General features: G+C 40.2%; 1 protein-coding gene across 4 annotated transcripts; it reads right to left on the bottom strand.

Moving 5' to 3' along the window:
* Positions 1–380: 380 nt before the first annotated feature.
* naa60 (N-alpha-acetyltransferase 60, NatF catalytic subunit) lies at positions 381–21,774 on the bottom strand. Of its 4 annotated transcripts, none has more exons than XM_086000858.1 (7): positions 21,471–21,774; positions 17,230–17,345; positions 16,716–16,833; positions 14,827–14,923; positions 8,787–9,021; positions 4,919–5,112; positions 381–2,359 (listed from the first exon to the last, which is right to left on the bottom strand). In XM_086000858.1, exons 2-6 carry the CDS (start codon positions 17,337–17,339, stop codon positions 4,956–4,958), a joined length of 717 nt encoding a protein of 238 aa, XP_085856984.1. In that variant the 5' UTR covers positions 17,340–17,345; positions 21,471–21,774; the 3' UTR covers positions 381–2,359; positions 4,919–4,955. The 4 variants fall into 4 exon arrangements, with proteins under 4 accessions (XP_085856984.1, XP_085856982.1, XP_085856985.1 ...); XM_086000856.1 differs by having other exon boundaries at positions 16,704–16,833; positions 21,471–21,698; XM_086000859.1 differs by lacking the exon at positions 17,230–17,345 and having other exon boundaries at positions 16,704–16,833; positions 21,471–21,689.
* Between the last annotated feature and the right edge of the window lie 1,904 nt (positions 21,775–23,678).

Below are 23,678 nucleotides of genomic sequence, written 5' to 3'. Positions count from 1 at the left end.
TTATTTCTTCCCTTTCACAGCATTTCAAAATCTTCTCCCCCTCCCCCCCCCACAGAATATTAGCGATCTAAACCAGTAAAGCCTTACACTGAAACACTTGCCCTTGATCTGCAACCACACAAGGCCTTGTACCAAGTCTCCTTCTGTACTGAAATATATTCCAGCTAAATAAATCATGTTAAAAAAAAGTACATGAATAGTTTGTGCTCACTAGTTACCATAAGCTGTTAGGCTGTGTTACAATGATGCCACTATGATTTATTCTATGGTGAAGCACTGAGCTCTGTGAGCATCTGCCCAGTATCATCCCACTGTCCACATTAATCATGTAAACAGCATCAAAGCCTTTACAATCTACTCAAAAGACAAGAAACAAATAATGATTTTGATGTAATTTTTAATAGATTGAGCAAGATTTCTGACAGTGCAGTGACCAGTAAATTTATGCATCCTAATTGTTTTAAAAAATAAATCCACACAAGAATCCGGGTGTTTTGTTTCTTGCTTTACAAAACTTAATAATTCTATTTAAAAACATTTTATGCAATAAACAGGTAAATACATTTCATAAATCAAATACAGGAGTCCAGAATCAACTGGTGGTTCAACAAATGAGAAAGAGCTGTTCATTTTTAGCATGGACAACACAAATAACGAAAATACAACAAAGCAAAATACAACTGATGCTACATTAATTGGAATCTTTAATATAGTGTTGATATATTTAACGGTTACTGTCGTCAAATTGAAATTCTGAACGTATTTGATCTTCATTTCAAACTATGGTTCTATTTCTCACATAGTCTGGTGTCATATTTCATAAAGAGTGAATACTGGTTCTCAACAACAGATCAGAAGTCGAAATGTATTAAGACAAGACCGCTGCCCAGATAAGAGGGGTGCCACTACATAAATATATTAACATTTACTATACATCTAAAGTGCAATTACTGTTTAAAAGTCTTACACTGATTGTCGTTGGTGCCAAAATTATTTTAAAATTCTGTGAAACAGTGTAGGCATTTTTTTTTTTAAATAGTGAAACAGAATCATGGAATGAAGTTAAAAATGTTTAAGCAGCTAGATCACTGAAGTTAAAAAAAAATCTGAAATTCATGTAGATTGACACTTCACATAGGAACACTTTTCACAGTAGTTCTAGCAGTTCATAATGATCTGTATTCCCATCTGTGACCTGCAACATCGTGCACATTACACCATTACAGTAATTATCAGGCATATAGAAAAAAAACTGATGAAAAACATTGTAATTATTTACACATCTGATTATTACAATCTGACATACAGAGAGCGCCACACACTGTCTGATGTCATCATTCATGCACTGCAAAGCGAAAGAAAAAAATGTAAATTCACTTTTAGGAAGAAAAATTAGGTCCAAACTCAAGTCTGTTTATTTGAGACAGTTCAGGACAAATTTAAATTAGAAAAAGTGTTCTGAATTTCTAAAATGTCTTTTCCCAAACCTGAAAGCTAAAGTCTGTAATTCAACAACAGAAAATGTAGTGCGACGCAACAAAATGGTGAATAGCGGCACAAGCAGTTGTTACAAAATGGCACGGTCATTTAGCTTGGACTTTTTTCTCTCCCTTTTTTTGAATCACTGATCGCCTTTTAGTTTCCCCACCAGGTGGATCATTCATGTGGCTTAAAAGATGGCTGAACTGTCTGTATATTTCCCCCTCCCCCCCGAGGGTACATAAAGGTGAATCAAGTACAATCAATTCAGCTCAATAAAGAACATGCATACATGAAGACTTTACTACTATATATTGCAACTAAAAATAGACATTTTTAAAACCAAGATGTCCATCAATCACAATAGTAGATTTTGTTTCCCATAGTTACAAAACCCAACTTAATGTCTGAAAATGGGTAAAGTAAAGGCTGCAACACAATGAGTGTGCATAAACCAGTCCAGCAACTTTAAAACCTGAATGCAGTAAAATCCAAATATAGAATCTCTGCCATACACTCAACACATACAATAAAACAAATACTCAAACAAAATAAAAAAAATACAAAAATCTACATTTAGAATCTACATACAATTACAAATAAGACATACAGTGGTTTTCTAGATAGCAGCAAATTACAGGGTGTAAAAGTAATTAAAAGACATGTTAATGGAACAGATGAATCTTGATGCAGTGCACTTGCTCCATTAACCAATAGATAGGTAACACTGTATTATAATACATTCCGTATAGAATTAGAATTGCATCAGTGAGGGAGTGGCTCTAAGCTTCTTGAAATATGGCATCCCCTTCTCCCTGCTTGGCATATAGACGTCCAGAAGAAATACAAATATATTCAGTGCAGACTGTCCGTTTTGTAGCTGAAAAGGAAAATATACATAGCAGTGGCATTATAAAATTATACAGAAATTTAAGTGTAGATCTTTACAATAATACTGTCAGGCTCTCCCAATGGTTCTAAATTAATCAGCAACTAGCTGGGGCAACAGTGGGGAGGCTATACTGGCCTCATCTATCCTGGATTAGGGAAGTGAAACATGGCCAGGATTTCTTCTCCAGATCACTAATCGGCAATTTTGGCTAGAAATGCATTTGCAGACATCAATTGAGGACAGGATCTTGCTCGACTATGATGCCCACTACAGTCAAATAGTCTGTCAATTGTCATTATCAAGGCTCACACATTAATATTGGCCTCTTAGATGAGGTACTGAATGATGAGCTGCTCACTGTACAACAGAAGGGGGAAAATTGGTGTAGGAAAACTAGCGCAGGACAAATATTTCCATTGTACAATGAAAGTCATACCAGTTTAAATGTACTGCACTTTTGCGTGCCTATATAATTAAATTACAACATTCTAACCCAAGGTTTAACTACAGTCAAATTTGTTGTGTCTCATAAAAAAATCAGACCTCAAATGTTATTAGTAAATGGCTAATCTTCTCAATCTCCTTTAAAGAGAACCCCCCCCCCCACAATATTCAGTATGTGATAATTCCATAACAATTTCCCAAAATTCTTCCAGATGACCAACATCAACTTCTCATAAAAATTCAACTCAATCTATATTAGGACTTTGAAAATTTAAAGTAAAACTATGCAAATACATTGGCCCATAAATTCCGCTCCCTATGGGTGTGTACGTGCTGTGTACTCACCCGTAGGGCCAACGGAAGTGCCGGTTTTACATATGCACTGCGCATGCGCTGGAAACCGGAACTTCCGTTCTTCAAAGGGGTTCACTGGTCAAACGCCTGCGCCGGATAGGCAACGCGTACGGCTGCAACTTCTGTTTTTTCAACAGTTGCTTCAGTCCAGGTAAGTCTGAAACAGCTGCGCCTGGAATAGCAGGCGCAAGGCCTGCTTTCAACAAGGTAAGAGGTGAAGTAAAGTAATTTTTTCCCCCCACTGATTTATCATTTTTAAAATACTTTAAAGAAAGGTAAGTTTATTTTTAGCCCCGTTAAAAACTTTATTTTTTTCAAAAATTAACTATTTTAAACAAAAATTTAAATTTATGTAATTTATAGTCATTTTAAAAATGTTTTAAAAAAAAAAAATGTATTTAAAGTTTTACGTATGTTTTGGGGCTGATCTCTATTCATAGATTTGACAGGAAGACCTGTCGAATCTATGAATGGAGATTCCCTGCTCTGATTGGCTCCCCATGGCCCACGTGATCCCAGGGACGCTGCGAACTACCTGCGCCCCTGGGATACGCGAGCACTGCACACCGGCAGTTTGAGGAGGCACATCAACAGAATTCTGCGCCTCCCGGGAGCTCTCCGGTCCAGGCACAGATTTTTCAGGATCGCAGCCCTCCGCCCGCAGGAGGCCTGCCAACGGAATTGTGTTTTGCAATTGTAGATGTTTCCAAGTTGCTTCCATTATGTATCTAACACTCATCATTCCCAACTTTATTAAGAAAAGCCATTCACACACATAGTCCCACTACATTCAAAATTATGCATCAGGATTCTGATGTACGAAACTATAAATCTGTTCAGGCAATGTTGACAATGCCCGCAGGAAGAAAGCAGGATACAAATGACTGATACAGATAAACTATAAGAAAACAATCTGAAGATGACAATAAGATAAAGAATTGATGGCACAACAAAGAGTAAACAAGTATTATCCAAAGTCAAAAACAGCAAAGGAGCTGAATCACAGGCATATTTGATTAACAGGATGAATGATCTCCCATGTCAGTTTCCCTCTCTCCCCTATGTGGCTTGGTCAAGCACAGCAAACTTGATAGTCTAAAATAATTCAGGGCATAACAGCAATCAGACCTGGATTCAAACTCAGGTCTCCCAGTTGACAAGTCAAACATCCTAGCACTGTGCTTTCTTACAGGTATACAATATATTCTAGAAATCACCCAATAAGCAAAAATACCATATCATATAAACACTTCCAAAATACGAATGCAGAAACACAAACTGCAAAATTCTAAAATTTGCATTTTTCAAGGCCTTACAAATAACTACCACACTTACCAAAAGCACACAAGAAAATAATTTGCTTTCAATTAAACATCATAGGGAACCCAAGGCCAAGTCAAAAGTCACCTAACACACGAGCTCAAGTAAAACAGAAAGGAACAAAAAAAATCAAAGTAAAAATAAAAATGAAATATTAAATCAAACCAAGTAAAAAATATATAAATTATTGAGTCAAATGGAAAATAGGGCACACGGCGAAGTGCGATCGCACCAATTTTGAGAAGCAGAAAATCCCGAATGTACACACATTAAAAGAGTCTAAAATCAATTAGAAGAAAAAATAACTGGCAATTAAGAGCACATAACTACATTTTCAAAAGATTTTGCCTGAAATGTAGCACCAACTAACTTCACTAAGGTTGGATTTTAAAGTTGTAACAGAAAATAAGAAAGTTTTAAACAGCTCACCTTTTCAAATGGTTTGCTTCAAAAAAACCAAGAGTGATCACATTGCTCTGCTGTACTCTATACCACTTTTTGCTGAAATGCCAGGCCAGGGTAAAAAACTGCGGATAAGGTTCTGTGCCTGACGATATATTCGCTGGGGAATGGAGCAAGGCCTCAGATTCACCAGAGTTGAGCCAATATGATGAATATAGTCAGTGAAGAGATGTCAAGGACTATAATACAATTTTTGCACAATATGGATTTAGACCAAACTCTTAACACAATAATGCAAAACTGAACAAGTATCTTTGAAACTGCTACATGATGCTTCCTTTTACAGTGTCTACAAAACTGCAATGAAATACAGTGTCTTCAAAACTGCAATGAAGCATAAGACAATTCAGAACCATCAAAATAATGCATTGGAATGAGAGCAATTGGGGTAAGAGAGGCAAGAATACATATCCTTCCCTTCAGTGGGGAAAATGCGCGGTTTCGCTCAAACTCTTCCCATAACATGGCTGAGCTCAGCATTGCTGTTACACCAAGACAGAAGGTATGCAGGTAACCTAGTCCCAGGTGCTCCATTGTAACCAACTATCAGGAGGTGGAGAAACAACAGCAGTCTACTATTGGAAGCTAGTGGTTCCCCGACCAGGCTTCAAATCAGTCCTGCTGCTAAAACTTTTGTTTTTAATAAGTGTTAATAAACAGTCATCAAATTTCTGACCATTTGCCATCTGATTTCTGTATTTGTTGACTTACTAGCACATGCTTTCTGTTGCTGTACATACCAATAAAAATCATTTTTTGCAAGTTGTTTTTCTTTCTGTAGCTGGCACAGTCCTTTGGAAGTTAGGACAGGGGATTCTCAAGAATATGTCTATTTGAAAGGAGTTCCTTACACAAAAAAGTTTGACAACCACTGTTCTACACCAAGCTGAAATGTTTCTTTTGCTATGTGCCTTCTTCATGCTGGCAATCGGTGCATGCCATACTTTCTTGTCTCTATGGATTGCATCAGGCTCCTATGTGATGCCCAGTCCATCATACCTTCTAGTTTTGCTCTCCTTTGCTTGCCTCTACCATCAAACTTTGTCAGTAACAATTTCAATAATCTTACCTTTGACTTCCAAAGTGCTACTTCAAGAACCCTCTCATTACTCATTTTCTTGTACAATTAATTTTCTACATGCTATAACATGGTTCGAGAAACTTTTTTTTGAATGTGAGTCTACTCACACTCCCCTATATATATTTCTACAATTGCATAACCTGGAGGTTTAACAATACCCCCTTTTGACCTGAATCAATATTATGTCTTTACCACATGTACTTCTCCAATCCCTTCAGAAGCAGGCCAAGTAAGGAGAGCTTGATACAAATTGTTAAGCGGTTTTCTTTCACAGCGAGTGAACATACATAGCAGTTATCAGTACAACTTAACTTTGTGTAATGATACAAAACAAAGAATACGCTCTGCTTCTTCATATCAATGGATATGACTTTAGACTTAACTTGAACAAGATGTTGAACTATCCTCCTCCATCTTCAACCTCTTCACCGCAAAGATTCTCTCGGCTTTATTTTACAAAACTTGGACTGCCTTTGCAGCTTTCTATTTTTAAAAGCCTAACTCCAATGCCAACTAGAATGTTCAATTATCTTTCACTGCCTTCAGCATCTTAGTTCAGATCCAAATCTATATCACCCAGCCCTGCAGTCCTGTGAATTAACCCGAGAGCCAAATCCAGCTCAATAGTAGTATTTTATACGAAGGCTCCCCCATGCCAAATCATAAATCCTGAATGTAACAAGTTGCTTAAAAGATTTTATTGTTATTTTTAAGAACTGAACCACATGCTTTAAAAAAGTGTGTGTGTGTGTGAAATGGCTTTTTTCCCCCAAAGTTGAACATGACAAACCTCAAGATCATCATAGTGAATGAAGTCCCCACTCTGTGGTCGCACAGACTATCTTCAAAAGGTTTAATGAAAATATGTTTACAGAGAGGCAACTAAAGGAAAAAAAAGTTTCCCAACTCTGCTCGAGGCTCCCACCTCTTAATACGCAAAGAAAATTCCCTAACTCATTCCCACAAATTTTCTGGAATAATTATCAAATTAGGAAACTCTAGCTCATTAACATTACAGTGGCTCGCCTATCCCCCACATATCCTCCAGTTTGTCATTCAGCTTTCTCTTCATCTTCCCTAAAGACACAACTTACTTATCAAAGCAGAGGACAAGATTCTTCATCATGTTTCATCCCTTATTGGGTGTAATTTCAGGCTCTTGGGAGGCACAGATTCTTAAATCTGGGCTTTTGAAACTAACCATTGACTCTAATTTATTCAACTAAATTAATTATCTCCAAATGTAAAAGAATCTCTCTTTGGATCTTACCCATTGGCCTCGTAATCTACCAGACTTTCACAGTTAAAATATTCAAACCCAGCTCTCTTAGGGCTCATGTGAGTTATTACTGATTTCCAGACAGATCTGGAAAGATCCTTAGCAGGTTCTCAGCCATTTATCTCCAGATTCCTTAAGGTAATCTCCAAATTATTTCCCGTTTCCCTCCAAGGCTATCAGTACAGTCTGCTGCCTGTTAAAGCACTGCCTTTTGAGTTACAAAAAGAAAATACTGCAGATGCTGGAAATCTGAAATAAAAACAGAAAATGCTGGAGATACTCAGCAGGTCAGGCAGCATCTGTGGAGAGAGAAACAGAGTTAACGTTTCAGGTCGATGACCTTTCGTCAGAACTCTTTTACCAGATGTTTATCCTGCTGATAAACCTGACCAGCAATGTGAATTTCACACTCTCAAATGTGTCTACATCTACACTGATCAAAGTAAACAGCTTAAAACAACTGGCCCTGCTTATCGTAAGGAAACAGAGTTAGAACGTTCTGTTTCAAAGCAAAAACAAAAGCTTTGAAATTTGGATGGGTAACTGTACATCGGTTTCTGGCAAAAACACTCCTTCCCTATCCAAGTTAAAGGTCACTTTGCAGAACTGACTCAAACATTACAGCAGTACTGGATAATATCCGTAGGGAAAAGCTACATGGTTATCCACTTACATGTTTCCAGACATTATTTTAGGTTTAATTGGACATCCAGCTCTCAGTGAAGGGTTTTATCTTATTACTTCTATTGATTCTTAATTTTATATTCTGTTACTTAATTGATAAGGTTATTCAGCCATGTTAACACTGATGTGTAGCTAACCAAATGTACACAAGTGATGGACCCAAGCTGAAGACTATTACTTACCATAATGGTGCTTGTTACCCAAAAGAGGGTCCTCCAACACCAATACAGAACCAATAATTCCAATCCCTTCGATCAGGAACCTGGCAATTCAGAAAAAGAATTGCACAATGGTTGCTGTGTAACAAATTTATATAGGAGGATTCATTATTATACAACTAAGCCTGCGAGAATTACTCAAGGCTTTAAAAAAATTCTAGCCGTATGAATTAGCACTGGAGATAAATCCAACTGCACGTGTGGAAAATTAACCTTTCAGGCAAAATAAATTACTAGAAGTAATTTTCTTAACAACTGACTACAATGCATTTTGTTTTGATTAACACTTTATGAAATACAATAAATCAGAGATCTTATGTGGAAGTTAGTAACACATTAATATTTTTAACAGTAAAATAAAGAGAAAACAAAAAAGATTTTTAAAAAATTATAATCCTTAAACAATTTTTAAAAAATTCTTAAGATAGTCAATCAAATGTTTTTCTGTAGAATTATATTTAAAAAGAGACCTGTAAATTATTAAACAATTGTCATAAAACAACTTTTGTAGTCAAATGCAGAATGAAAGAGATTTTTGGGGAGTTAAGGAGCTTAATTCTGTTTAAAGGATATAAGATTGTCCAAGGAGGATGTCCCCCGTTGATATAAAGAACATACGTGAAGCCATCCTTTAAAACACCACGTATAGAGTAATAATAGGGCAGGTAGTGATGTTGTTTAAAGTCCCTATTTTCATAGAAGTGGATGGCAGTACTATTGGTAGTAAGGACATGCAAATAGATTGCTTTGCAATGATCTTGAGCAGTGGTTGATATGTGATCCTTCAGACTTTCAAGTAGTAATGAACCTTAAAAATAAAAAGGTGCAGAAGATATTAAAACACATTTCAAGATTTTATATTTTAATATATTCAAAGCAAAACCTAATTTAAAATAAAATCTAGGGGGAGTACTTACAGTGCCAAATAATCCCTCCGCCAGCTCTAATTAAAGTAAAATCAAAAGCAAGGTGCCCTACTTTTAAGATGTATCTCAATTCAACAAACTTTCCCTTCCCATGGAGGCCCACCAAACTGCTTTGGCAACACAAGCTATTGCGGTGTCCTGTGTGCTTGTCAGTGCACTTATTATTCCATATGCATGAAAATGTTAATACTGGCTAAGTACGCAGCTGGTACTAAAATCTCCCAACATGGGCATCAAAGGTTTCATCTCTCGACTTATTAAAAGCACCAACTCACAACTTTTACACTGACATTGTAATACCATAGTTACTAATTGTGCATTTAAATGCATCACGCATGGAAACTGAAAATAAACCACATTCCCTTTGAATTTTACTTCAGTTTTCTTCCCCTACTTTACATTAGCTCATCCCCATAGCATACTGTCCCCTAGACAAGAGGCCCCCGTTTCTCAAGCCTTAGCAATTACACTTCTGGCCTAATACTCGGAACTGTGGGTATTTCTTTCCAGCAGTCTACTCTAGAAAAGAACTGATTTTAGTTAAACCAAACTGTAGGATCTTTCCCTTAATTTCAAGGTAGCGTTGCTGGCTCTGCATCTACCTTATTTTTCATTATCTTAAGCTAAAAGCTCACATTACAAGGCTCAACTTGCCGCGCCATAAAATGATGCAGCACAATTTAGCACCTGTAATTCCCAATCTCAGCATAAGGGGAGCACAACAGAAACCAGATGATTCCCCACAATGAGAGAGAAATCTGGAGTTCCGTCACCCCAAGAAACACATGTATACAATTTTTTCCAATTTCAATAGGAACACAAGATAATAAGGAGAAAACATTATTGAACTTTCTAACAACCGAGGTCTTGTTTCGGAGCCTGATTATTTTTCAAAATACCCTCCACTGAATTAGTAATTAACCTTTTAAATGCACTGACGGAACAGGAATTAACCTTTTGAATGCCCTAACGGAATAGGAATTAGAATCATAGAAATTTATGGCACAGGAGGCCGCCATTCAGCCCATTGTGTCTGCGCCGTTTGAAAAAGAGCTACAGTATCTAACCTAATCCCACTTTACAGGTCTTGGTCCATAGCCTTGCAGGTTACAGCAGTTCAAGTGCATATCCAAGAACTTTTTAAATGTGATGAGGTTTTCTGCCTCTACCACCCTTTCAGACAGTGTGTTCCAGACCCCCACCGTCCTCCGGCTGAAAAAAATTCTCAACTTCCCTCTAGAATCAGAGTGGTTACAGCACAGAAGGAGGCCATTTGGCCCATCGAGACCATGCCAGCTCTCTGCAAGAGCTTCAGCTAGTCCCACTCCCCCGCCCTTTCCTCATAGCCCTGCATTTTTTTTCCTACAGGTACTTATCCAATTCCCTTTTGAAAGCCATGATTGAATCTGCCTCCACCACCCTTTCAGGCAGTGCATTCCAGATCCTAATCACTCGCTGCGTAAAAGTTTTCCCTAATGTCACCTTTGGTTCTTTTGCCAATAACCTTAAATCTGTGTCCTCTGGTTCTCGACCCTTCCGACAATGGGAACAATTTCGCTCTATCTACTCTGTCTAGACCCCTCATGATTTTGAGCACCTCAATCAAATCTCTCAACCTTGATAGAGAATAAATCTTTTGAATGCCCTGGCATCTATTGCACTTAGTCTTCTACATGTGGAAACAATGTTAATCTTGAAGAAGTTACTTCTTAAATTTAGAGAGCAATTATTGTGATCATATTCACTAGTTCTTTCTCTTGGTTTTGCACATAATACATCATTATACTCTCCATTATTTTAAATGCAGGAATCATGCCCTCCCTTTAAGTCTTCTTCCCCAAATAACGGGAATGGATTCAGCTTACCTAACCACTCTTCAGAGCTTGATAATACAAAACCTGAAGTTATCTTTGATGTCTTTCTCTGAATCATTTCTACTGCCTCTATGTCTTTTCATAAGTACCACGGAGGTGAATTTCCATGGGGGTTCTCTCACTCGTCTGCCGTAACTTTGGGGGAAGAGAACCATAGAAACTCTAGAAAAAATGGTGCTCTTTTTATGGAAATTCACCCTCTTAACCACAATGTACAAACTATACCAGCTGTGGTCTTACTAAAGCTTTAAGAGTGTCACTGGACGCAGATCTATTTAAATACCCGTAATTTCATTTGCACCCGTTGCCATACACTATGATGGCACCTAGAACATTTCATCAACCATTAAACAGATTTTTTTTCTGACGTACTTTATTTAAGAAATTCCCTTTACTTTGTAATCTTATTTGCTATTTTAGTATTTCAGAGATGAATGCCAAAGCCTTTGTCCAATTAAGCCTCTGAAGCGTATCCCCTTCCTCAAACTATATTGTTTTTTCCACACAACTTATTATGTTAACTGAGACACTCTACTTTTAATCCGCTTATCAAAATAAATTTAAATATCATGCCCAGTATTGTGAAGGTTCAGTAACTGATCCACGAGGTATTTCACTGGTCATAGATATCCAATTAAAACTCCGGCCACTGGCCAATACCCTTTGTTTACTATTATTTAGCCAAATTCAGAAAGGAGTCTTATGTTGTGTTTCTTTGGAAAGAGGTTGCCAAGAGGCACCTCTCTTCTGATTTTTCCCTTCCCTGGTTGGGAGACAGTGCTGCCTCTACTTGGCACCTTCTCACTCAAACCAGGAACTGAGTGAAGGGGATTTGACCCTACATCCATGGCACTCTGAGCTCCAGCTTTCAGTGCCATCACTCTGCCTTATTATTCCTCAGTTCATATTAAATGTTCAGAGCACAAAAGAACACATTGTTCTATTTGTAATAATACTTTTAAAATTGGTACCATTAACTTTGATATGAATTAAAATAATGGTTAACTTTGCTGAAATATCAATTTGACAAAGTAGATCACAAACAAAGGTTACATTGTACTCCCCCCCCCCCCCCCCACACAAGGGCTGAGCAAACTGGTGACCTGATCGCATAGCTCCATCGAACTGTCTATAAACAGTTACGGTTAGTAGCTTGCTTGCAGGGAATCATGTGAAGCAACCATATCCTATTGTATACCGGTGCAGCAAGTTGGTACACTAATGCATTGTACCCCATACTAAATTGCAGAACTCGCTTATTTTCCCCTCTTTTTTTCAATGTCTGTCCTTTACAATGACAGCTATCACTTACAGGGAGTGGTAAAGCTTGTTCCCAATCAGCAGTTCCTAGCAGTTCTTAACTAGCACTACTACTCATTTAATCATTTGGGGGGTTTGTGTGTGGCGGGGGGGGGGGGGGGGGGCACCTCTGAAGGTAGCCAGCAAATATTATTTCAGGTGAAGAGGAGCCCTTACACCACCCACCACCCCAAAAGAAATGAGAAGACAGAGCAAAACAGGGCTGTAGAGGAAAATTCTCAGCTGGTTAATGACAGCAAAGTCACAACTACAAAGTGTGAGACAAGTAAAAATCATAATTTTGCCATGAAGTTGGTCAGGCACTGCGGAAGGATTTTACTGGAACCCAACATGTATTTTTCCCTAGTCAACCAGAGCACTCATGGAGTTTCTAACCTCCAGGGTGAAGAAAGCACAGTGAGAGTTCATCTGCCATACCTCCACCAGAATGTTCTACAGTAAACTAAGAACATAAGAAATAGGAGCAGGAGTAGGCCATTCGGCCCCTCGAGCCTGCTCCGCCATTCAATAAGATCATGGCTGATCTGATCTTGGCCTCAACGCCACTTTCCCGCCCGCTCCCCATAACCCCCAGCTCCCCTGTAGCTCAAATATATGACTATCTCCGCCTTAAATATATTCAATGACCCAGCCTCCACAGCTCTCTGGGGTAGAGAATTCCAAAGATTCACGACCCTCAGAGAAGAAATTCCTCCTCCTCTCCGTTTTAAATGCGCGACCCCTTATTCTGAAATTTTGCCCCCTAGTTCTAGATTCCCCCATGAGGGGAAACATCCTCCCTGCATCTACGCTGTCATGCCCCCTCAGAATCTTATATGTTTCAATAAGATCACCTCCCATTCCTCTAAACTCCAATGAGTATAGGCCCAACCTTTCTTCATAAGACAACCCCTTCATCTCAGGAATTAACCTAGCGAACCTTCTCGGAACTGCCTCCAATGCAAGTATATCCCTCCATATTGTCAGACAGGAGGAATGGTGGAAATGGAATGGCGGCGCGCACAGATGCAGCGGCTTTGCTTCTCCCAGGACGGTGCTATTTACGTTTAATGTTAATGTTATTTGTACTGGACTCATGGGAGCTTGCAAGATCACATTTCGTTGTTCATGTACTTGTGCATTGTACAATGACAATAAAGTTGAATTATTATTATTATAAATAAGGAGACCAAAACTGCACGCAATACTTCAGGTGTGGTCTCACCAGCGCCCTGTACAGTTGTAGCAAGACTGCCCTACTTTTATACTCCACCCCCCTTGCAATAAAGGCCAACATTCCATTTGCCTTCCTAATTACTTGCTGTACCTGCATGCTAACTTTTTTTGCGTTTCATGTATGTGGACCCAAAGATCCACTGTACCGCAGCATTATGCAGTCGCTCTCCATTTAAATAATAAATTTGCTTTTTTATTTTTCCTACCAAAGTGGATAACCTCACATTGTCCCATATTATGCTCCATCTGCCAAATTTTTGCCCACTCACTTAACCTATCTATATCCCTTTGCATACTCTTTGTGTCCTCCTCACAACTTGCTTTTCCACCTATCTTTGTATCATCAGCAAATTTGGCTACAGTACACTCGGTCCTTTCATCCAAGTCATTAATATAGATTGTAAATAGTTGAGGCCCCAGCACTGATCCCGGTGACACCCCACTAGCTACAGTTTGCCAACCGGAAAATGACCCATTTATCCTGACTCTTTGTTTTCTGTTAGTTAGCCAATCCTCTATCCATGCTAATATATTACCCAAACCCCGTGAGCTCTTATATTGTGCAGTAACCTTTTATGTGGCATCTTATCGAATGCCTTCTGGAAATCCAAATACACTACATCTACTGGTTCCCCTTTATCCACCCTGCTCGTTACATCCTCAAAGAGCTCTAGTAAATTTGTCAAACACGAGTTCCTTTTCATAAAACCATGTTGACTCTGCTTGATTGTATTATGATTTTCTAAATGTCCTGTTATTACCTTCCTTAATAATACATTAGACAAACTGTTAGAGAAATAGGGATACTGGTTGAATCACTGCCATTTCATTTTCACTTACTTCAGTTCCTTGCATCAAACCAGAATCAAACTGAACTCTGTAGCCTTATTTTGTTTAATTAAATATAATTCCTGTGAATGGGATATTATGTCAGTTATTATTTGCAATTACAGACAAATGGACAAGGCATTTTAGTAATGAGTCCTTTCAGGCTTTACTGAAAGAAAATATTTTTATATAACAATCGCTACTTGCATTTTATGATAATTTTTTAATTAACTTAATACCTTAGGTTAGATTGAAATGAAAAAAACATTTAAAACCAACAGAATTTTTCAAATTGATCTTCTTTTCAACCTTTACAAACTTTGACATCAACCAGCCAATGATCCCTACAGACCTACGTAAAATCCATCAAGTACAAACAGTGGCCTCAATCTTCATAATACTACTCTATCCAACACTAGAAATAAAATGGCAACTCGTGAATACACTTACCTATTCCATGTTTTCTGAATTCTTTTACAACTCCTAGACTTAAAATATAAGCAACTTGTGTCTCTATAGGAAAACTAGAGGCCAGAATGTCTCCATCCTGTGGGCAACAATAGGAAGGAGAGAAAATTATTCAATTGTAGCAGATTATTGATGAAGATGAACGAAATCTTGATTAGTAATTTGTCACACACCCTGTTCAGTATCTTTAGTGAGACGAGAGTTTTGCTCAGAAACAAAAGTGTTGATTTTCTGTTTTTTGCCTCACATTTCCAACATTTACAGTTTTTCTTTTAATTTAAGAATTTTGCTCAGTTTTGCTTTTGGAAGATGTAGATTTTTTTAATTGGTTATACTATTGTTAAATGTTGTCTCTTATTGAAATAGAGAAGTGCAAGTGACCAAGCAAAATCATCCTTTTCCTACCTTCTCACTTCATAGTCAATGAAAGCATGCAGTACAATGCATTAGAATCTTGCTCTGCTAATGACTTAGCGTATTTATCCAGCGAGTAACTGTGGAACCTTGCTCAAATGGTTATTCTTCATTTTGTGTTCTGGACAGAAAGCATCATCAAGCTATTTTGCCACAACACCCAAGTCTGATCCTGCCCTCATCTAATGATACATCTGAACTTCCAGCAGGAATTACAGAGTAGCAATCAGGAGTGGGAAAGCTGCTGATATTTCCTCCACTTCCCGCTGGCTCATCCCCCACTGCCAAGACTGAGATCAGCTAATCGGACCTGGGGCTCCCTGCTCTGTATAGCTCAGTGCCACACACAGTATAATTACCCACTGAGCCCTCAGAGTAGCTCTTCAAAGTGTTCCAGTAACCATGTTAAAACACAAAGAAATCAATTATTGCTGTCTTTGTAATTTGCTACTTTGGTAACAAAAAAAAACTGAAGTAGGACAAATAATCCAATGGAACATACAGTGCTTTGTAACATCGCTTCTAAGGTTTGCAAATCACTACAGGCTTTTTCATTTTCAACATATATTAGAGTAGTAATTTTACTGCAAATAAAAACCGTTAAATCTTGCCTATAAGTTGCCTTCATTTGTTAGCGGATTGAAGTGCCTTCAACTTTTCTATTGCTATTTGTATTATTTAATACAATATATAAATTTTGTAGTTCCCTTCAAATAAAAATAATTTGTCTCTTGTTTATTTAGCATTGTTGCAATAAGCAAATGCAAGTGAATAGTCATAGGACATTTTTTGAAAAAAAGAGAAAAACAGAAAAAGAGACTTGCATTTATAGAGCACCTTTCATGACCACCAGACATCCCAAAGCGCTTTACAGTCAATTAAATACTTTTGAAGTGTAGTCACTGTTATAATGTAGGGAACACGGCAACCAATTAGCGCACAGCAAGCTCCCACGAACAATGTGATAATGACCAGATAATCTGTTTTAGTGATATTGATTGAGGGATAAATATTGGCCAGGACACCGGGGATAACGCCCCTGCTCTTCTGCTCTCTCAGGTGGATATATTTGAAGAAGGGGCCTCGGTTTAACGTCTCATCTGAAAGGCAGCACCTCCGACAGTGCAGCCCTCAGCACTGCACTGCAGAGTCAGCCTAGATTTTTGTGCTCAAGTCCCTGGAGTGGGACTTGAACCCACAACCTTCTGACTCAGAGGTGAGGGTGCTACCAACTGAGCCACAAAGGATCTTTAACAGATGAGACTAGGCTATGTATTGCATTACTTACAGTAAATTATTCTTGTGTTAAGTGTATTCTGCACTGAATTCTGTCAGTAAACAGTTTTTGTTTTAAAAAAGCAACAATAGTCTTAATCTCTCAAGAAGTTTTGCATTTGAAATGGAGTGTGGAACAACCATCTATAAAATGTGTTGTGAAGACATACCTCTTTATGTACCTTTGCTCGACTTTTTATTTCAGCCACTATCATCCCCACAATGCCACATTTATATGTGGCTGCCAAGGAAAAGAATTTCTTGTTGGAAGTGATGTCCCGGTACCATGAATCTGGGTACCTGTTCAAAGCAGAAAACAAGATCAATCTTCTTTCTACAAGCTCTATCAAATAACTCCCTATGCTGATGTTGTAACTGTAACACAAAAGCAGCACCAATGCAGGTTAGTTTTTCTCTTAGTCTGCTGATATTTCCAACACCACTTTTAACTTTATGATTTGTAATCAGACCCAATCCAGCTTCATAATAAAATGAGCTTACCCTGAAGCAAGGCTTGAAATTAATTCTTGCCTGTTAACCAGAACAGACCAATGCTTTTGGTAGGATCAACAGAGGGGGAAATATCTGTACGCAATAAGTGTGCTATTCCAGAAAAGATTTAGTTAGAGAAGGCCACAAACCTTACTCTGAAGAATGGATAGGGAGGAAAGAAAATTAAATACTAGTAATACTCACTCTATTGGGAACCAGTCACCACACAGCTGCTTCACTGTATCTATGTCATCATGACAGAGTAAGCGAAGTTGTATTTCACTAAGTACAGTGGAGGACACGATGTCTGTCATTCACAGCTGAAAAGGAATACAAACTCCCCATAACACACTGCAATTACTGTATAGTGCATTTAAGTCACCCTCATTTAAGAGACAAATAGGTAAATTCAATGGGGTCCTGCCACACCAATAATCAGACTGTAGTTGTTGAAAGGCCAAGACAGCAAACCAAACTCTTTCCCTTCCAGAAAGGCCTCTGCTGCCCAGGATACAGTGGCATTTAGGTGGTAATATTTCCCTAACACATTCGGTTCCAGGTTAGTCCGGAGGCCAGTTCTGAGGAAGGGTCATCGACCTGAAACGTTAACTCTGTTTCTCTCTCCACAGATGCTGCCTGACCTGCTGAGTATTTCAAGCATTTTCTGTTTTTATTTCAGATTTCCAACATCCGCAGTATTTTGCTTCTGAATTATCAAGACTCGCTGAAGTCAATAGAACCACTCCTGGTGTACAAGGGCCAATGTCTGTAGCCTCTATCACCAGACTAACTCTGGAAAGAGACAAAGAGAAAAATCTAAGTCTCTATGTGGCTGAAATATCTTGTAAACTGAAAGATATTTCCAAGAAGATAGTATATAATGTTATATGTATTTTGGGAGGGGTGGAGCATAACTTCAAAACACACCCCAGCCTTTCATTCCACTTTAAACAATCAGATTTTAAAACATTCTAATGTAATTAATACTCACACACAAACAGCAACCTTGTTTATGATGCACATAACTTCTAATATAACTTGCATTGTCCATAGCTTCCTACCCCTACTGAAGAAGATACGGAGAAGATTTATAGTGTAGTGGTTGTGTTACTAAACTTGTAATCCAGAAGTCTGCACGAATAGTTCAAAATGTGTGAGTTTGAATCTCACCATAGCAGTTTGAAAATTTTAATTCAGTTTAAAAAAATCTGGTATTGGTGACCATGACAATTGTTGTAAAAACCCAACTAGTTCATTAATGGGCTGGGATTTGCGGTCGGAGGAATACCTCCAGAGTACGCCTCCGACCCGAAAATAAAATCTGAACCTACCTGCTGGCTCCCGGGCTTCAGAGACTCGGGGGGTGATTTTCATTCAGAAGTCGGGAAGGGGGCGGGACTACAACTTTCGGGGTTGTAGTCCCGCCTCCATCGAGATGCGGCCAATCCACGCGATTTTAACTTGATTGACCTTGTTGAGCCCGCCCAGCAGGCTCAGCAGGCCAATTAAGGGCCGCCCGGCAACAGGTGATGTCACAGACTGAAATTTCATCTGTCAAGACGTTTAAACAGATGAAATATCAGTGTTTCACAGCTGTTTGAAGCTGTCAAACACTGACAGTCTTACTTCTAACCTGAGTCCTTCTACACAGACTCAGTTAGAAATCTCACCGGCACGGAAAGCTGCAGGCTGTCACTTTTGACAGCTCGCGGCCATTCTGCTTTCTGTGCCGGTTAGATGATGCACTCCTGAAACCTAGAGGAAGGAAGGCTGTAAAGGTAAGTACAGGTAATTTAAACTTCTTTACACACTTTAGACACACCAAACACACTTACCTTTGCACTCATGCATCCATCACTCACCTGAACTCCGACATCTCGACCCCTCCAAGTCCTTCAACCCGACAACTCTAGCTTGGCGTGGTTTGGCGCCGTCGGGAATCCCACACTTCAAGCTTTAAAATAGGGATTAGGCTAAAAACTGCCTGTTAACTACCTGTTAACAGGCAATTAATTGGCACTAATCTCTTCCCGCCTCAGGTAGGCGGGTCCCAGTGCGGGGCGGGTACCCGCCTCCTTTGAAACTTACATGGAGGCGGGTTGGGGGCAGGATGGTGTCAGGACCCCCGAATTCGGGACTTGAACCCACCGCACGCCTCCAATCCCGACTCCACGGGTCAATGAAAATCAACCCCTTTGGGTCCCAATGGATCCCAGGCATGCAGGCGGTTCGGAAGCGTCGATGGGATCACGTGGGCCAGGTCCTCCAATGAGAAGGGAAGATTTCTTATATGCATATGGGGATTTCATTTAGGAATGGAATCCCCATTAGCATATGAGGAATCCCCAAATAATTAAATAATTTACACAACTGGAATGAAAATAAATGTTCTCATTTTCAAATTTAATTAAAAATCCCTTTAATGAAGCATTTGCAATAAAAATTTAACTTTTTGAAAAATAATTTTAAACATTTTAATCCAGGCCAAAATTTACATAAACTAATTTTAAATGTTTGTGGATGATTTTTTTATGTTTAAATTTTTAATTGATCATTTATATTAATCCTTATGCTGGTTTTACCAGGCATAAGGGTTTTGTGAGCATTTGCTGGGCAGTAGTTGGGTAAATTGCCCAACGGTGGCATAGTGGTTAGCACTGTTGCCTCACAGCGCCAGGGACCCGGGTTCAAATCCGACCTCGGGCGACTGTCTGTGTGGAGTTTGCACATTCTCCCCGTGTTTGCGTGGGTTTCCTCCGGGTGCTCCGGTTTCCTCCCACAGTCCAAAGATGTGCGGGTTAGGTTGATTGGCCATGATAAAAATTGGCCCTTAGTGTTAGGGGGGGATTAAATACGTGGGGTTACGGGGTTAGGGCTTGGGTGGGATGGCTGCCGTTATAGGGACCGGGTGCTAGGGTTTGGATGATCAGCCATGATCTCGTTGAATGGCAGAGCAGGCTCGAAGGCCGAATGGCCTACTCCTGCTCCTATCTTCTATGTTTCTATGCCAGCAAAAGTGATTTTTGGGTTGGTGCCATAGATCTGTCAAGGTGAACCATGACAGATCACAAGTTCCGGATTTTCATGCAGGTGCAGCGCCTGCGGAAAAACCCGGAACTTGCAGGGCCTTTTACAAGGCTTATGGCAGCATACGATGTGCATACGCCATCATCGGCCCCGCAAAATCCGGGCCATAGTCTTTTAGGGAAGGAAACCGGTCAGTCTGGCCTCTATGGGAGTCTAGACCCACACCAATGTGATTGAATTTTAACTCGAATGTTCATATATATATTGATTCATAGTGTAGTGGTTATGGTACTGGACTAGCCATCACTCAGTGGTAAAGATGGTTCCCAATCAGCACTGGTAGTTTTTTAACTAAGACTATTGCTCACTTAGTCATTTGAAGTGTTTGTGTGGGAGTGATAAGGTAGCCAGGAAATATCAGCACAGGTGAAGAGGGGCCCTTACCCTCGCCCCCCAAAAATGAGAAGACAGAGCACAATGAAGCTGCAGAGGAAACGTCCAATTGGTCAATGACAGCAAAGTCACAACTACAAAATATGTGACAGTAAAGGGCACAATTTTGCCGTGAAGTTGGTGGGGCACTGCGGAAGGATTTTACTGGAACCCACCACGTATTTACCCCTGGTCGACCAGAGCACTCACGAGTGAGTGGTGAAGAAAGCTTATCTGCCATACTCCCATCAGCGCGTTGTAGTTCAAACTGAGCACACGAAACAAACTGCGTTAGAGAACTGGGGATACTGGCCATCTCGATTTCACTCGTTCACTTCGGAACATGTTTCATTCTAACCACCAAGACGATACTTTCTATAGTGGAACAGATACTGTACCCGTTACAAATAGATCATTTCACGGGTGGATACCTTGTTACACACTAATGATCAACTGAAACGCATTGTGTTGTTGGAAAAAACACCGTGCCGCAAAGACCCTCTTATTTCCACACGCCTTAGCGGAGCAGCTTCATATTTGGAAATGCAAAGTACAGAAAACCTCCTCTACAAACACTGGCATTAACACTCGAAATCCAACCAAGCGACCCGACATCAATGATACAAAAATGTCAACTCCCAAACCGTCGAACACAAAACAACTGGAACCAATCAGTCAATCACTAACTGTTGCGTTTTTGTGACTTCAGCCGAGCCCAAGGTCCGCCCCCACCCTGCCCACCCATTGGTCCCCATTACCCAATCACAGCACAAGCTGACAAGTCGCCAGTTCCGAGTGGCCGCTCCGCGCGTCAATCAGCGCTCAGCGCCCGCCCCCTCCTCGCGCAGGCGCCTGAGCCGCGGCCGGCCTCCCAGCTGTCGTTTGACTGCAAAGCCTGGCGCTGGCGTTGTTCGCACACCGGTGCCTCGGCCTCGGTCCCGGCCCCGGCCCAGCACTTTATACACACACACACACCGAGCGCTTACCTCGGTTCCACTACGAACGAGCGGGGGGAAAAAAAAGCCAAACTAAAACAGCCGAGTGTAGCGCCGGCTGCCGGTGGAGTCAGGACAGTCGGTGGGCGAGCGCGGTCATTCTAATCACCCTAAAACCAGCGGCTGACGAAACACGGCCAACCGACCCGCAGCCGCTCGGCACCCAGCTTCCGCTCCGCCTCAGCTCTCGCGAGATTTCACACGGACCAGCGCCTTCACACCAGGCACTCACTGTCCCAGGTTGCGCTCACAAGTTAACAATATTGCACTGATGTATGTGTGTGTGAATGCAATTACACGGCTCTATAACAAAAAACAGATGATTTGGTCATTATCACATTGCTGTTTGTGGGAGCTTGCTGTGCGCAAATTGGCTGCCAGCGTTTCCCACATTACAACACTTCAAAAAGCACTTCATTGGCTGTAAAGCGCCGAGACGTCGTGAAAGGCGCTATGTAAATGCAAGTCTTGTGTTTTCCTGTGGATAAAAAGGAGCAGCACTCTTGCCTCTGAGTCAGAAGGTTGTGGCATTCGAGTCCCGCTCCAGAGACTTCAGCACAAAAATCAGTGCCAGTGCTGAGGGAGCGTTGCGCTGTTGGAAGTGCTGTCTTTCAGATGAGACGTTAAACCGAGGCCTCATCTGCCCTCTCGGGTGGATGTAAAAGATCCCATGGCACTATTGCGAAGAAGAGCAGGGGAGTTACCCCAGTGTCCTGAACAATATTTATTCAGGGGGTTGGGAACCTGTGCAGGTAGACACAGGAAAGGGAAACAAGGATAGAAGCAAAAGACAGGAAGGAGAAAAGCAAAAGTAGCTGTCAGAGAAATCAAGGGTTTAAATCAAACATGGCCACAGTAAATAATAATTCTAAAAGGTCTAAGAGTGTTAAAAAAGCAAGCCCGAAGGCTTTGTGCCTTAATGGGAGGCACATTCGTAATAAGGTGGATGAATTAGCTGCGCAAATAGATGTAAATGGATATGGTATGATTGGGATTACGGAAACATGGCTCCAGGGTGACCAAGGCTGGGAACTCAACATCCAGGGGTATCCAATATTCAGGAAAGACAGGCGAAAAGGAAAAGGAGGTGCGGTAGCATTGCTGGTTAAAGAGATTAACACAATTGTAAGGAAGGATATTAGCTCTGATGATGTGGAATCTGTATGGGTAGAGCTGAGAAAAACCAAGGGGCAGAAAACGTTAGTGGGAGTTGTATACAGACCCCCAAACAGTAATGCGGAGGTTGGGGATGGCATTAAACGGAAAATTAGAGACGCGTGCAATAAGGGCACAGCAGTTATCATGGGTGACTTTAATCTACATAATAGATTGGGCTAACCAAATTAGTAACAATACTGTGGAGGAGGAATTCCTGGAGTGTATATGGGATAGTTTCCTGGACCAATATGTCGAGGAATCAACTAGAAATCAGGCCATCTTAGACTGGGTATTATGTAATGAGAAAGGAATAATTAGCAATATTGTTGTGCGAGGCCCCTTGGGGCAGAGCGATCATAATATGATAGAATTCTTCATTAAGATGGAGAGTGAAGTAGTTGACTCAGAGACTAGGGTCCTGAATTTAAATAAAGGAAACTACGATGGTATGAGGCGTGAGTTGGGTAGGATTGATTGGGGAACGTTACTTAAAGGGTTGACGGTGGATAGGCATTTAAAGATCGCATGGATGAACTACAGAATTTGTTCATCCCTGTTTGGCATAAAAATAAAACAAAAAAGGTGACTCAACCGTGGTTAACAAGGGAAATTAGGGATAGCATAAGATCCAAGGAGAGGACATATAAATTGGCCAGAAAAAGCAGTAAACCTGAGGATTGGGAGCAGTTTAGGATTCAGCAAAGGAGGACAAAGGGATTAATTAAGAGGGGGAAAATAGATTATGAGAGTAAGCTTTCAGGGAACATAAAAACTGACTGTAAAAGCTTCTATAGATATGTGAAGAGAAAAAGATTGGTGAAGTCAAGCGTAGGTCCCTTGCAGTCAGAATCGGGAATTTATAATGGGGAACAAAGAAATGGCAGATCAATTAAATACATACTTTGGTTCTGTCTTCACAAAGGAGGACACAAATAACCTCTCAGAGATGTCGGGGAACACAGGGTCTAATGAGAGGGAGGAACTGAATGAAATCAGTATTTGCAGGGAAATGGTGTTAGGGAAATTGATGAGATTGAAGGC

This window comes from Somniosus microcephalus, chromosome 11, assembly GCF_052327205.1.
Source record: "Somniosus microcephalus isolate GS21.2 chromosome 11, FLI_Smic_1.0, whole genome shotgun sequence".
Lineage (NCBI taxonomy): Eukaryota > Metazoa > Chordata > Chondrichthyes > Squaliformes > Somniosidae > Somniosus > Somniosus microcephalus.
This window is presented reverse-complemented; position numbering and strand designations above follow the sequence as displayed.

What these genes read in the sequence shown, in the direction of transcription:
- naa60 (XM_086000856.1), bottom strand. Translation starts at nt 17,339, where the DNA reads ATGACAGACATCGTGTCCTCCACTGTACTTAGTGAAATACAACTTCGC. An exon ending in ATTCAGAAAACATGGAATAG is followed by an intron (nt 9,022 to 14,826) that starts GTAAGTGTATTC and finishes TTTATTTTTAAG; the next exon opens with GTTCATTACTACTTGAAAGT. An exon ending in CATCCTCCTTGGACAATCTT is followed by an intron (nt 5,113 to 8,786) that starts ATATCCTTTAAA and finishes ACATCTCTTCAC; the next exon opens with TGACTATATTCATCATATTG.